A 16,126-nucleotide genomic window follows, 5' to 3' on the forward strand; every position below is an offset into this window, starting at 1 on the left:
CTTTCTGAGTAGATAGTGCACAATAGATCCTGATCTGTTTTGATACTGTGCATTGCTTTTATCGGGTACATCTTTCTGAGTATTTTTGTTGATCTGTTCCCTCTTCTATACTCTTCTAACAGTGGTACCTGACTTAATTGCTTTATACTTTTCTCTATTCGATATTTCCATGATGGCATTGGATTTCTCCCCTTTCTTTCTCTTACTACTCTGTGTTTTTGTAGTAAGACTTTACCTGTTATTAATTTAGCTGCAGTGATATATCTTATTTACTTCTGATATATTGCTTGTATCTCTACGGACAGTCCTAATTACTGTGTTCATTTGTTTTATCAAAGTTCTAACTTTTTACTTTCATTGACTTTCTGCAGTCTATTTCTTTCATTGATCTTAATATGTCTGCCCATCTCTATTAAGTCAAGCAACTCTTCTCTTAGATCATTTTCATCTAAGCTGTGGGTATATCCTTTGTTTTCCATTTCCTGTAGCCATTCTACAGCTAGTTCCACAACATCTTCCTGCACCACATTCTCTTTGGTTTCATCCTGTATCATCCATAACTCTTTCATGTGGGAACTCACGGGCTTATCACCCCCAAAACATTGGCTGCATCAGATTTGCCACAGTTTCCTGTTCCTCCACTTGTGCAACTCCAACTGAACACTTGTACTGGTTTCCTGTGGAAGGCTCCAAAGTATCTTCATTTGGCAACTGATCAGATGTTTCCTGCTCCAGTGGTTTCACCTTAATTTGGGGGATACATTGCTCTATCCTGCTGTGATGTTTTCTGAGTTAGATTTTCTACACTAAATCATTCACTTTGCAGGTAATCCATAACTTCAACTTCTATTTTTTTTAACGTATACTTCACTAATCTTCTTTAACATTTCCATTATTAATCCTCTTTTTTGCTTTTCCTGTTTGTTTTCTTATTTTTTGCATTGTAAATTTTTCCATATCTAGATGCATTTGCCCATATTTTCTTCAAATATCTTTAGTGTTGCTCTTTCTGTATTGATTGGTTTTGCTTTCTCCTTTGCATAGTAATTACACAATATTAAATCTCTTTTTTGTTCCCATGTCAATGTTTCTTGTTCGGATCCTCGTGTTTCTCCTTACTTTGGGGACTTCTTGTTCCATCAATGTATGTAACCTGTGTTAGACTTTCTACACTAAATCCTTCACTTCGCAAGTATTCCATAACTTCAACTTCTATTGTTTTAACGTATACTTCACTAATCTTCTGTTCTATGTTCCCTCTTTTTGATATTTTTTATTGTGAAATTTTTTCATGTCTGGACACCTTTGCCTGTATTTCTCTTTTAATATCTTTGGGGCGGCCTTTTTTGTGTTGATTAATTTGGGTTTTTTTTTTTTGCATAAATATTGCAACATATCATATCTCTCTTTCTTTCACATGTCCATATTTTTTATACCTTCCAAAAGTCTCTAGAGTTTATTCTTTATAGTTTTACACTTTGTCAGTTGCTTCTTTTTCCAAACAGGGCAAGGTTTCTTGGTTTATATAATGTTTTTCATATATATGTTGTATTCTTCTTCTTCTTTTTCTTTTGGGTCGCCATAGCAGATCACCTGTCTGCTCATGATTGGCAGTGAAGTTTTATGGTGTTGAGTTGCCAGCCCAGTGCCCGACCTTCCACAGAAGGCACAATGAACAAAAATTGTTATTGGAAGCTTCTGACAGTTTTTCTTGTGGAAGTATTTTTCTTTCCTCTAATTTCTATCTTAATCTGTGTGAATGACAAGAAACCAACAAAGAATGCACAGCTGTGTGAAACACCTACTGCATTCAGTACATTTATATGGTTTCAATCCTTTTTAATTTCTCCAAGTCTTTTGGGTTTCTAATACCATGATGGGAACAGACCCCAATCCCTAAGTCAAAGTACGATTAAAGTTCATGAAATTAGTATTGTTTCAATCTTTGATGTCAGCCAAAAGTGGTCTTCGCAGCACCCACAATGTGCCCAGTAATGAATCCTGCAGTTCGTATGGAGTTACATGTATTGGTAACATATCTAAATATGATTGTAAATTCTTTTTTTATAAGACTCGTTGCTCCTACTACTATTGGAACTGTCTGAGTATCTTTCTTCCACACTGCTCTCATTTTTGCCTGCAAATCCTGATATTTTATGACTTTGGGTCTCTCTGTAAGCAAGACAGTGTAGTCACTGGGTGTGGCAATTTCAATGATCAATGCTACTTTTGTCTTCTTTTCATGGACCACCATATCCAGTTTACTAGCATCTATCTTTTGAACAGTTGGTAATGGGTGATCCCATGTGATATAAACATCATTTTCTATGAAACTTTGTGGCTCATGTTTCCAGTGTTTTTCAGCCACTTCAGTACCATAATGTTTGCACAATCCCCAGTGCAACAGTCTTGCCACATTATTATGTCTTGCAGTATACAATCCTTCTGCTATTAGTATGTCACAACCAGCAACGAGGTTTGCAACTGTTTGCAATTCAGTTTTACAAAACCTACATTTGTCTGTTTCTCCCACATGTTCAATGGACTTTATAAACTAATGTGTATGCAGACCACTGTCTTCGGCCACCAATATTAACTTTTTATCTCTTGGTTTGAATTTGTCTCTCCTTAACCATTCCTGCATTTGTTCCTGATCAACATGAAGTTCTTCCAGAAGTTTTCTATACTTGTAACTATATTTATGCTTTTTCCACATTTATTGCCTTCTCATCTGATCCTTCACCTTATATTCTTTCTTTTGTTTTTTTTGGCACATTCAGTTGCTGCCTGATTTTTATCTACTTCTGGTTTGATTTCCATTCCTGCTTGATGCTGATAAGCTTCCACTAGATTAAGCAGAGAAGTCATCATAGATTTACTCTCCTCATGTTTCAAAACTTTCACTATGTTTGGGTCTTGTGAGGTCAGCAGATAAGTGTAAAGTCCCACGATTTCAGATCTATACATATACTCAAATTTCAAGGAGGCCCATCCCTCCTTCAGAATGGGAAAAATATAATCTTGGTATGCAGTGATTTTTATAAATCATTTGGTGAGCACGAAGCATCCTTCTTGTTTTCCTATCTAATCTATACAACACGTTTTGTGGCCAGTCAATCACTCCACAACTGTAAGTTACGACAGGAAGAGCAAATTGGTTTATAGCGTGGATTTTTGTTCCTAGATGTCAGTGCTGTTTTCAGGATTAATTTTAAGTCTTCTGAAGTATTCCTTAATACATTTTATTCACATTTTTTCATGTTTTATTGTTGATCCTTCATCAGTTCCCAAATATTTATACACTCCTTCTTGCTGAAGTTCTTTTATATCACATTCTAGTCCCAAACTGATGTATTCCTGGCATTGCAGTTTTCCTGCTTTAAAGGCTTGCTCAATCTCCCTTTTTTAATTTCTCCAAATTTTTGGGGTTTCTAATACCATGACTGGAATGGACCCCATTCCTAAGTCAAAGTACGATTAAAGTTCATGAAATTAGTATTGTTTCACTCTTTGAAGTCAGCCAAAAGTGCTCTTCACAGCACCCACAATATGTCCAGTAAGGACTCCTGCAATTCGTATGGAGTTACATGTATCAGTAGCATAGCTAAATAAGATTTTAGACTTTTTTATAAGACCCACTGCTCCTACCACTATTGGAACTATTTGGGTATCTTTTTTCCACACTGCTCTTGTTTCTGCTTGCAAACCCTGGTATTTAATGACTTTGTGTCTCTCTGTACGCAGGACACTGTAGTCAGTGGGTGTGGCAATTTCAATGATCAATGCTACTCTTGTCTTCTTTTCTTGAAGCACAATATCTGTTTTTCTAGCATCTGTTTTTTGAAATGTTGGTAATGGATGATCCCATGTGATGTAAACGTCATCATTTTCTATGATGCTTTGTGGTGCATGTTTCCAGTGCTTTTCACCCACTTCAGTACCATAATATTTGCACAATCCCCAGTGCAACAGTCTCACCACATTATCATGCCTTTCAGTATACAGGCCTCCTGCCATTAGTATGTCACAACCAGCAATGAGGTGTGCGACTGTTTCCAGTTTGGTTTTACAAAACCTACATTTGTCTCTTTCTCCCACATGTTCAATGGACTTTGTAAACCAGTGTGTATCTGGCCCACTACTTTGAGCTGCCAATATTAATCGTTCATTTCTTGGTTTGAATTCACCTCTTCTTAACCATTCCTGTGTTAATTCCTGATCAACATAAGGTAATTCTAGACGATTTCTATGCTTGCAACTATATTTGTGTGTTTTCCACATTTCTTGCCTTTTCATCTGGTCCTTCACCTTATCTTTCTTTTGTTTTCTGGCACACTCAGTTGATGACTGATTTTTATCTACTTCTAGTTTGATTTCCATTCTTGCTTGATGGCAATATGCTTCTATTAGGTTAATCAGACAAGTCACCTTAGATTTATTCTCCTCATGTTTCAAAACATTCACAACATTTGGGTCTTGTGAGGTCAGCAGATATGTGTGAAGTCCCACAATTGCAGATCTGTACATGTAATCAATTTCAAGGAGGTCCATCCCTCCTTTGGAATGGGGAATATATAATTTTGGTATGCACTGATTTTTATAGATCATATGGTGAGCATGAAGCATCCTTCTTGTTTTAATATCTAATTTATCCAACACATTTTGGGGCCACTCAATCACTCCAAAGCTGCAAGTTAGGACAGGAAGAGCAAATTAGTTTATAGCTTGGATTTTGTTCCTAGAAGTCAATGCTGTTTTCAGGATTAATTTACATCTTCTGAAGTATTCCTTACTCAGTTTTATTCACATTTGTTTGTGTTTTATTGCTGATCTTTCATCATTTCCCAAGTATTTATACACTCGCTCTTGCTCAAGTTCTTTAATATCACATTCTAGTCCCAAACGGATGTTTTCCTGGTGCTGCAGTTCACCTGCCTTAAAGGTTGCTTTTGCACATTTATCAAGACCAAATGACATTCTAATATTATTTGAAAAAGTTTTAACAACCTGCAGCTGTGCTTTCAGTTCTTCGTCTGATGAGCTATACCGTTTTAAATAATCGACAAATAGAAGATGAGAAGTCTTTAGACATTGTTGTTTTCTAGGAGCCAAATTGTAGCCATGGCCTAAGCTGTTAAGTAGACAGCTTAATGGGTTAAGGGCAAGGCAAAATAGCAACAGTGACAGAGAGTCACCCTGGAATACCCCCCTTTGAATTTTTATCCCTGAGATAGTAATTTGTCCTTTATCATCGGTCTGCCATTGTTTCATGGTCACTGTAACATAGTCGATCATTGTAGGGTGTATCTTATACATTTTTAAGCACTCTTTTATCCATGAATGTGGGATACTATCAAATGCTTTTTTGTAGTCAAGTCCATGCCATACTTAGATTCTTCCCCTTTTTACAGTTCTCCACTGTGACTTTATCTGACAACAAATTATCCTTTGTTCTATATGACTTTCTTTTATTGCCCTTTTGTTCTACTGACATAATTGAGTTGTCTTCTAAATGACTATAAGCTCTGTCAGCATCAATTCCCATGTATAGTTTATACATCGTTGGAAGGCAAGTTATTGGTCTATAAGTTTTGGGGTAGCTTGCAGGTTCACTCTTAAGTAGAAGCATTGTCTCACCTGTTGTTAGCCAGACTGGTGTCTGTTTGGGGTGCACATATAAATAGTGAACCAGAATGGTGGCAAAACTGGTGCAGAGACCAACACTTAAATCAAGAAAATTACCAGCAGGATAAATGCAAATCACACGGTTTTATTACCAAGTTGAGTGCTTTCATCAATAAAATTTGACTTCATCAGAAAAAGAGGTACAAGCAATAGGTCTTTTTATTAAAATGCCTTGCAAACCATGCAATAAAAACCTTAGTATATATGTTTTCATTTTAAGTAAGATTGGTAACAAGCAATTATTAACTTATGAATTTATTAATTTATTCAAAGGAGACAATAGTGATTGGTGTGATTTTAACCTATACACCATCTTCTTTGTGTATTTAAAAACTTGGCTGCTTGTACCTCTTGTTGTGATGAAGTCAAATTTTATTGATGAAAGCACTCAACTTGGTAATAAAACAGTGTGATTTCCATTTGTCCTGCTGGTGATTTTCTTGGTTTAAGTGCACATATAAATAGTTCTTAATCATTGCTAGGTCTTCATGCAAAGATGTTTATACTTTTAACCAAAAGTTGGGCACTGCATCCAGGCCTGGGGTTTTCCAGTTAGAGGCTTTTCTTTAATGTCTTTCAATCTCTCTGGCTGTTACTTCATCTCATTTCATATCCTGTACCTTTAAACTTCTTAAGTATTTTTTTACTTCTTTTATCCATATAGTATATTTGTTGTGTTCCACGGGATCTTCACAGATACTTCTCTAAAATGCATCTATTTCTTCTTTTTCAGCTGTCTTTCAATTACTTTTGCCTTGTTTCCCAATTCTCTATAAAACATTTTTGGGTCATTACTAAATTGCTTATTTTGTACTTTTCCTTTATATTTATCTGTGTGTCATCTAAATTTTTCCACCTGCACTAAAATTTTTAATTTGTTTGTGATACTGCATGATAGATCCTGGTTTGTTCTAATACTGTGCACTGCTTTTATCACATCTATCTTTCTTAGTATTTTTGTTGATCTATTCCCTCTTCTATAGTCTTCTAACAGTGACACTTATTGTCTTAATTGCTTTAGATCTTTCTCTATTCAATACTTCCATGATGGTATTCGATTTCTCCCCTTTGCCTCACTACACTGTGCTCTTGTGGTAGAACTTTATCAGTTATTAATTTAGCTGCTCAGTAACATATCCTGTTTACTTCTGTTATATTGCATGGATCTCTATGGACAGTTCTAATTACTGTGTTCATTTGTGGTATCAGACTTCTGACTTTTGGGGTTTTATTGACCTTCTGCAATGTATTTCTTTCAATGATTTTAATATAGCTATCTGATCCATTAGATCAAGCAACTCTTCTCTTAGCTCATTTTCTTCCAAACTGAGGGCAAATCCCTAGTTTTCTATTTCATGTGGCATTCTATAGAAAGTTCTACAGCATCTCCATGTGGCACCTTCTCTTCAAATTCATCCTGTGCCATCCATTGCTTTGTCATATGGGAACTCACTGGCCTATCACTCCTCAATATTGACTGCGTCAGAGTCTACATAGTCTCCTGTTTCTTCCCTTACTGTCTAGCTTCAAGTGAACGTTTATACTGTTTTTCTATGGAAGGCTCCAATATATCTTGATATGGCACCTGACCAATTGCTTCCTGTTCCACTGGTTTCCCCCTACTTTGGATATCCATTACTCTATCCTGTTGTGATTTCTGAATTAGATTTTCTACACTGAATCCTCTCTTTGCAGCTGCTCCATAACCTCAGTTTCTATTTCTTTAACTTCTCCATTACTGATCTCCTTTTCCTTTGTCTTATTATTTTTTGTAATGTAAAGTTTTCCATATCCGGATTCCTTTGTCTGTATTTCTCTTCAAATATCTTTGGTGCTGTTCTTTTTGTATTGGTGAGTTTTGCTTTCTCCTTTGCATAAATATTACACCATATTAAATCTCTTTTTCCTTCCCATGTCCATATTTCTTCTTCAAATGTCTCCTGAACTTCCTGCTTCTCTTTACTTTGGGGACTCACTACATCATGCTGTGAAGTAGTCTGTGGTAGACTTTCTACATTAAATCCTTCATTTCACAGGCACTCCATAACTTCAACTTCTATTTCTTTTACTTCTACTTTACTAATCTTCTTTTCCACATTCTATCTTTGCGATATAATTTTTTTTATTGTGAAATTTTCATTATCTGGATGCCTTTGCCTGTATTTCTCTTCGAATATATTTGTGGCTGCCGTCTCTATATTAGTTAACTGGTCTTTCTCCTTTGCATAAATATCGCACCATTTCAAATCTCTCTCTCTCTTTCCCATGTCCATATTTCTTTTTTATACTTTTTAAAAATGTCTAGGTTCTGTTGTTTATATTTTTGCACTTTCTCAGATGCTTCTTTTTCCAAACAGATCAAAGTATCTTGATCTATATACTGTTTTTCACAAATCTGTTGTATTAATGAACACAAATTTTCATTTGAAACTTCTGATAGTTTTTCCTGTGAAAGTATTTTTTTTCCTCTAATTTCTCTCTTATTCTCTTTGTATATCCTTTGTCTGGAAATTCTGGGCGTTTTGATAATAGTAACAATGCATTATTTCTTTGTTATCCTCAATAGTCCACTCTATCGTCTTTATGGCTCTTCTTTGGCCCATCAGTTTTTGTTATTTTTGTGGACTGCTACTTCCTTCCATCCCTCCCTCCGGGCCTGGCCTGGCCCCATTGTAGGAATGTTTCCAGATTTTTAGGATTCTACACCGTCATTTTTTTTCCAATCCTGGCACCAGTGTGCCTACCAGGATTGGGCGCTTTTTTATCTTGGGACTTGTGCACCCAGCTATCTTTTTTTGTTTCTGACTTACTTCTGTCCATGATATATGCTACATAAATGCAGTCTAGTTATCACTGTTGCCTTGGTGAGATTTTGTGAAAAAATAGGGTCCAACTCATGAAGGTACTCACCAAGACTTGAGGATGAATTCATCTTCAGCACTATTACTCTCCTTTGCTTGCTGACTTTTCATCTCTCCATTAGGACCACAATGCTCAATCTTGTGTGAATGGCTTGATGATTTGTAAGGCCCCTGGCACTTTTGAAAGACTTATTGCATTCAGTACATTTATGTTGTTTCATGCTTTTTAATTTCTCCAAGTCTTTTGGGTTTCTAATACCATGACAGGAATGGACCCCATTCCTAAGGCAAAGTATGATTAAAGTTCATGAAATTAGTATTGTTTCACTCTTTGATGTTAGCCAAAAGTGCTCTTCGCAGCACCCGCAATGTGCCCAGTAATGACGCCTTCTGCAATTCGTACGGTGTTACATGAATTGGTAACATATCTAAATATGACTGTAAATTCTTTTGTACAAGACCAGTTGCTCCTACTACTGGAACTGGGTATCTTTCTTCCACATGGCTCTCATTTCTGCCTGCAGATCAATGTATTTTATGACTTTGTGTGTCTCTATACGCAAGACACTGTAGTCACTAGGTGTGGTGATTTCAATGATCAATGCTACTTTTGTCTTCTTTTCTTGGACCACTATATCCAGTTTTCTAGCATCTATCTTTTGGACTGTTGGTAATGGATGATCCTGTGTGATGTAAACTTCTTCATTTTCTGTGATGCTTTGTGGGATAATGTTTCCAGTGTTTTTCAGCCACTTCGATACCATAATGTTTGCACAATTTCCAGTGTAACAATATTGCCACATTATTATGCCTTTCAGTATACAGTCCCTCTGCCATTAGAGAGTCGCAACCAGCAATAAGGTGTGATTGTTTCCAATTCGGTTCCACAAAATCCTACATATGTCTGTTTCTCACACATGTTCAATGGACTTAGTAAACCAGCCCACTATCTTGGGCTGCCAATATTAACCTTTCATTTCTTGATGTAAATTCACCTCTCCTTAAACATTCCTGCATTCGTTCTTGATTAACATGAGGCTATTCCAGAAGTTTTTTATACTTGCAACTATATTTATGTTTTTTCCACATTTCTTGTCTTCTCATCTGGTCCTTCACCTTATATTCTTTTTGTTTTTTAGCACATTCAGTTGCTGCCTGGTTGTTATCCACTTCTGGTTTGATTTCCATTCCTGCTTGACTTCGATATGCTTCTGCTAAATTAAGCAGAGATGTCATCTTAGATTTATTCCCCTCACGTTTCAAAACTTTCACCACATTTGGATCTTGTGAGGTCAGTAGATATGTAGATCTATACATGTAATCAATTTCAAGGAGACTCATCCCTCCTTCAGAACAGGGAATTTATAAATCATTTGGTGAGTATGAAGCATCCTTCTTGTTTTAATATTGAAAATATCCAACACTTTCTGGGGCCAGTCAATCACTCCAAAACTATAAATTAGGACAGGAAGAGCAAACTGATTTATAGCTTAGATCTTATTCCTAGGTGTCAATGCTGTTTTCAGGATTAATTTAAGTCTTCTAAAATACTCCTTACTAAGCTTTATTCATATTTCTTCATGCTTTATTGCTGATCCTTCATCAGTTCCCAAGTATTTATACACCCCCCTCTTGCTCAAGTTCTTTTATATCACATTCTTGTCCCAAACTGATGTTTTCCTTGTGCTGCAATTTTCCCTTTTTAAAGGTTGGTTTTGCACATTTATCAAGACCAAATGACATTCTGATATCTGAAAACGTTTTGACAACCTGCAGCTGTGCTTTCAGTTTTACATCTGATGAGCTATACAATTTTAAATCATAGACAAAGAGAAGATGAGACGTCATTAGACTTTGTTGTTTTCTAGAAGCCAAATTATAGCCATGACCTAAGCTGTTAAGTAAACAGCTTAATGGATTAATGGCAAGGCAAAATAGCAACAGTGACAGGGAGTCACCCGGGAATATCCCCCTTTCGATTTTTATCCCTGGGATAATACTCTGTCCTTTATCATGGCTTAATTGCAAAGTGGTCTGCCACTATTTCATGGTTACTGTAATGTAATCAATCAGTGTAGGATGTACCTAATACATTTTAAGCACTCTTTTATCCATGAATGTGGGATACTATCAAATGCTTTTTTATAGTCAGTCAAAGCCATATTTAGATTATTCCCTTTCTTATAGTTCTCCACTATAACTTTATTTAACAACAAATTATCTTTAGTTCCATATGACTTTCTTTTATTGCCCTTTTGTTCTACTGCCATAATTGAGTTTTCTTCTAAATGACTATAAACTCTGTCGGCGTCAATCCCCATGTACAGTTTATACATCGTTGGAAGACAAGTTACTGGTCTATAATTTTTAGGGTAGCTTGCAGGTTCGCTCTTAAGTAATAGCATTGATTTTCCTGTTGTTAACTAGTTTGGTGTCTGTTTGGGGTGTGCATATAAATAGTTCTTACTCATGGCTAGATCCTCGTGTAAAGAAGTTAATACTTTAAGCCAAAAGTTAGGTACTGCATCTCGGCCTAGGGTTTTCCAATTAGAGGCTTTTCTCAACTTTGTTTCAATCCCTCTGGCTGTTATTTCATCCCATTTCATATCCTGTACCTAAAAACTTCTTATTCATTCTTTTACTTCTTCTATCTATTTAGCATCTTTGTTATGTTCCACAGGATCTTCATAGATACTTCTCCAAAATGTATCTACTTCCTCTTTTTTTGGCAGTCTATAAATTCCTTTTACCTTATTTCCCAGTTCTCTATAAAACTTTTTTGGGTCATCAGTAAATTGCTTATTTTGTGCTTTTCTCTTATATTTATCTTCATATCTTCTGAGTCTTTCTGCCTGTTTTGAAAATTTTAGTTTGTTATCTTCAATAGTGCATAATAGATCCTGGTCTGTTCTAATACTGTGCATTACTTTTATCAGATCTATCTTTCTTAATATTTTTGTTGACCTGTTCCCTCTTCTGTAATCTTCTAACAATGACACTTTTTATAGTTTTCTCTGTTAGATATTTCCATGATGTTATTCGCTGTTGCCCCTTCTTTTTCCTCGCTACCCTATGTTCCTGTGGTAGAATTTTATCAGTTATTAATTTAGCAGCACAGTAATATATTCTGTTTACTTCTGTTATATTGCATGGGTCTCTATGGACAGTGGTAATTACTGTGTTCATTTGTTTTATCAAGCTTTTGACTTTTGGGGTTTTATTAACCTTCTGCAGTCTATTTCTCTCTTTGATCTTGATATATCTATCTTTGTCTATTAAATCAAGCAACTCTTCTCAACTCCTTTTCTTCCATACTGAGGGCACATCCCTTGTTTTCCATTTCCTGTGGGCATTCTATAGAAAGTTCTATAGCATCTTCCTGTGGCACATTCTCTTCAATTTCATCCTGTGTCATCTGTTGTTTTGTCATATGAAAACTCACTGGCCTATCACGCCTGTGTGAGCGGCACGATGTGCCTGAAGACCGCTGAGATATTTAAAGCACTTACAGCATTCAGTACATTTATATCTCTTCACTCCTGTGTGAATGGCATAATGCTGTTGAAGACTGCCTAGCTGTGTGAAAGACTTATTGCATTCAGTACATTTATATGGTTTCAATCCTGTGTGAATGACAAGATGCTGTCGAAGATTGCTAAGATGTCTGAAACACTTACTGCATTCAGTACATTTATATGGCTTCAATCCTGTGTGAATGGCATAATGCTGTTGAAGACTGCCTAGCCGTGCGAAACACTTATTGCATTCAGTACATTTATATGGTTTCAATCTTGTGTGAATGACAAGATGCTGTTGAAGATTGCTAAGAAGTCTGAAACACTTACTGCATTCAGTACATTTATATGGTTTCAATCCTGTGTGAATGGCTTGATGATTTTTTAGGCCACTGGCACATGTGAAACACTTACTGCATTCAGTACATTTATATGGTTTCAATCCTGTGTGAATGGCTTGATGATTTTTTAGGCCACTGGCACGTGTGAAACACTTACAGCATTCAGTACATTTATATCGCTTTACTCCTGTGTGAATGGCATAATGCTGTCGAAGATTGCTTATCTGTGTGAAACACTTATTGCATTCAGTACATTTATATGGTTTTAATCCTGTGTGAATGACTTGATGCTGTTTCAGGCCACTGGCACGTGCGAAAGTCTTATTGCATTCAGCACACTTGTGTGTTTCTTTCTTTGCATGAAATCTCTCAATTGTGCCATGTTCAGAGCTCTTGCTACAGCCATGTCCTGAGTGAAGTGTTGGAGAAGGAGTGAGAGACAGCTCATCATACACCTTCACCGGCTGAGTATGCGGCGGTAGATGCTCTGTTGCGTAATGTGCTGCAGGTGTTCCATTATCACATTCAGGGATTTGGCGGCACTGATGCTCTGATGGAACCTGTGGTAGATCAGTGAGATAAAGCTTGTCAATGTCCTTTCCAGGCTTATACCTCTGCTGGAGGTTAATTGTAGGGTCATGTAACTGTGATCTTACAAGTGTTGGCTGTTGAAAGCAATTCGCATTGCAGTCTGTACTCTTCATACCTAGAACAGATTATTTGAAAGCATTTTATTGCAAGAACAAAAGATATATGCAATGTATTTCATCACAATGACATACACAGTTTAGCAATTTAAATTTTTTGGGATTTGTTTTTGTTCATTAACTATTTTATTCTATTATTACTACCATCACTAATAAAATAAGGTTAGGCAGTTCAGTTCCATCTTTTATCAGAATTTGTTCACTGTGAGAAGCTGTTTAATTTATTTCTGTCAACTGCTCTTTCATATCAGGCAGCCTAAAATTACAAACTTAACTGCTGCTTTACAGTTCTGTAATACTGGCATATGGTCGTCTTCTAACCTTTCTGCCCCTGTTTACTCTTCTCTCCTCAGTAATCATTGTCCTCACATCTAACTTCCGGCATTCAGTTTTAGGTAATCTCAGATACATGCTTCACAGTTTGGCCTCTGGTGTTTCCCCATTCACCTCCCTTTTGTTAATGTACTGTCTACTACAATATTGTTCATACCCTATCAAGTAACTATTTGTAATCACACTCTTTACAACAAATCCTCTCCAACATCACCCAGTCTTGATTAAGAGCCAAAGGGACATAATACAGCTTTTTCTCCTCTCTTTCCTGAAACAGATTTGGAAGACTTCCCATATGTCAAGAATTTTACTACAGCAGTGATCCATGACAAAATATACATTTTACAGTTGTGTGAACAACTCACTATAACTGCAGAACTTTAAGTAGGATCACTTTTGTAGTTTCAGCTCCAACACCTTTAGGAGGTTTAGTCCTGTTGCATCCTAGAAGGGCAGTGAAAGCATAAATCAGTCGTGGAGACTGCCCTTATACATACACATACATAAATCAGGCATGGAGACTGCCCTTATACTTACATGTACATAAATCCGGCATGGAGACTGCCCTTATACTTACACATACATAAATCAGGCATGGAGACTGCCCTTATACTTGCATGTACATAATCAGGCATGGAGACTGCCTTTATACTTACATGTACATAAATCAAGCATGGAGACTGCCCTTATACTTACATGTACATAAATCAGGCATGGAGCCTGCCCTTATACTTACATGTACATAAATCAGGCATGGAGCCTGCCCTTATACTTACATGTACATAAATCAGGCATGGAGACTGCCCTTATACTTACATGTACATAAATCCGGCATGGAGACTGCCCTTATACTTACAGGTACTTAAATCAGGCATGGAGACTGCCCTTATACTTGCATGTACATAAATTAGGCATGGAGACTGCCTTTATACTTACATGTACATAAATCAAGCATGGAGACTGCCCTTATACTTACATGTACATAAATCAGGCATGGAGCCTGTCCTTATACTTACATGTACATAAATCAAGCATGGAGACTGCCTTTATACTTACATGTACATAAATCAAGCATGGAGACTGCCCTTATACTTACATGTACATAAATTAGGCATGGAGACTGCTCTTATACTTACATGTACATAAATCAAGCATGGAGACTGCCCTTATACTTACATGTATCTCCCTTAATCCATAGCTTTGAAGGGCAGGGCACTACAGTTTGAATGCTCCAAAACTGATTTATGATGTAAGCTCTCCATCCACAGAACACAACTTTCATTTTCATCAGTAGGAAGAAAAAAAAAGATGACGAGGGCCAACTGCCTCCTTATGAAGGATTTTGGTCTGCATCCTTACATAAAGAGGAATCTGTGTTTACAGAGCTTTGGGACATGGGCTGGCTGGGCACATATCTTCCTGCAGCTAATTCCAATGTGTTAAGAACTGTGCCATAGTAGTCATCTTGCACATAAATACAAAAAATAGTTCTTGACAGCATTATAGGAAGATAACATACTGTACAAGAGTGTTGTCAGGTTCAATATCAAAAATGAATGGACCCCCCCCCACTACAGGAAGACATTTCTTATAATACCTACCCCTAAGCTGCATTACTGTGCCTAGCAAACAACTTCTGTATGTCTTTCGAGTATTTTTTTTATTGTACAGTCCTGTCATTTTGAAGGACGTTTTTCTCTGTTTTTAAGAAATAGTAGTCCATTTCTTGTATATTTCTAATGGAAAACTTTACATATTGTAGTTTCAGAAACATCTAGGTAGTTCTCAGTAGATATGCATATTGACCGTTTATCTGCAGGAGAGCACCTGTTACTGAGTGTGTCTATTTGCATTTGAATTTTGCCACTGAAAAATACTAGACATTGTGGTACTTATCACTTTGTAGAAGTAATGCTAAATGTTATCTAACAAAAAAATACATTTTAAAACCCAGCACAATTCTGTGGTAATAAACACTATTCTGAAATACCCGGTCATTCTTCAATATGTGGAGCTGTTACATGTTCACTTTTCCATAATGAAATTCACAAACGTTGCCTTGATTATCATGAGGTTTGTTACCATCATAAGGTTTACACATGTTTTGTCCAATACTGTTACCTAACTTTAGTTTAAACTTTGTTGGGGGTGTCTGGGAGGAAACAGTTAAATACAGTGAACTGTTATGGCAGATAAAACTGAATACTTGCAGAATTCCTGGAATAAGTGAAAATAACAATGAATCATTTAACAGTGTGCTTAAACTTAGAACTCCTAAACAACAGATTTCAGGCAGATCTGTCCTTTACAAATGTGTTTTTGCATTCATGTGATGTTATTTACCTGTATCACAGTTTTTAATACCAAATATTAGGAATTTATTGCTACATTTTTGTACTCCAACTAGTTAGGTCTAACTGTTTACAAGTTGCTTTGGATCATGTGATTTCATGGTCCTTTAAATGCAGTGTTTACATTATATAATTTAGATTAGAAGTCCATTTATTTTGAGGAGGAAAGTGCTAAACAATTATATTAAAGCTTTGGAAGCTTGACTGTGCAGTGCACTTTGTTTTTAGATGTTTTCTTCTTTGTATCATGGTTTGCCTTTTGTATTCCATAATTTTGAATAATTTCTAAAAGCTAAATGTCATATCCAAATTTAACATTTACCCAATGTTTGG

At 36.3% G+C, this 16,126-nt stretch overlaps 1 protein-coding gene across 1 annotated transcript in view; it reads right to left on the reverse strand.

Annotated features, from left to right (window-relative positions):
- Positions 1-11,938: 11,938 nt before the first annotated feature.
- Positions 11,939-16,126, reverse strand: part of LOC122814389 (zinc finger protein 665-like) — a 31,142-nt gene continuing 26,954 nt past the window's right edge. The window contains exon 3 of the mRNA XM_044086973.1: positions 11,939-13,108. Coding sequence (XP_043942908.1) covers positions 11,985-13,108 — 1,124 coding nt within the window. The 3' untranslated portion in view covers positions 11,939-11,984. The remainder of the gene's footprint in view (positions 13,109-16,126) is intronic.

The sequence above is a fragment of the Protopterus annectens genome, chromosome 10.part0 (assembly GCF_019279795.1).
Source record: "Protopterus annectens isolate FY-2018-M chromosome 10.part0, PAN1.0, whole genome shotgun sequence".
NCBI classification, from domain to species: domain Eukaryota; kingdom Metazoa; phylum Chordata; order Ceratodontiformes; family Protopteridae; genus Protopterus; species Protopterus annectens.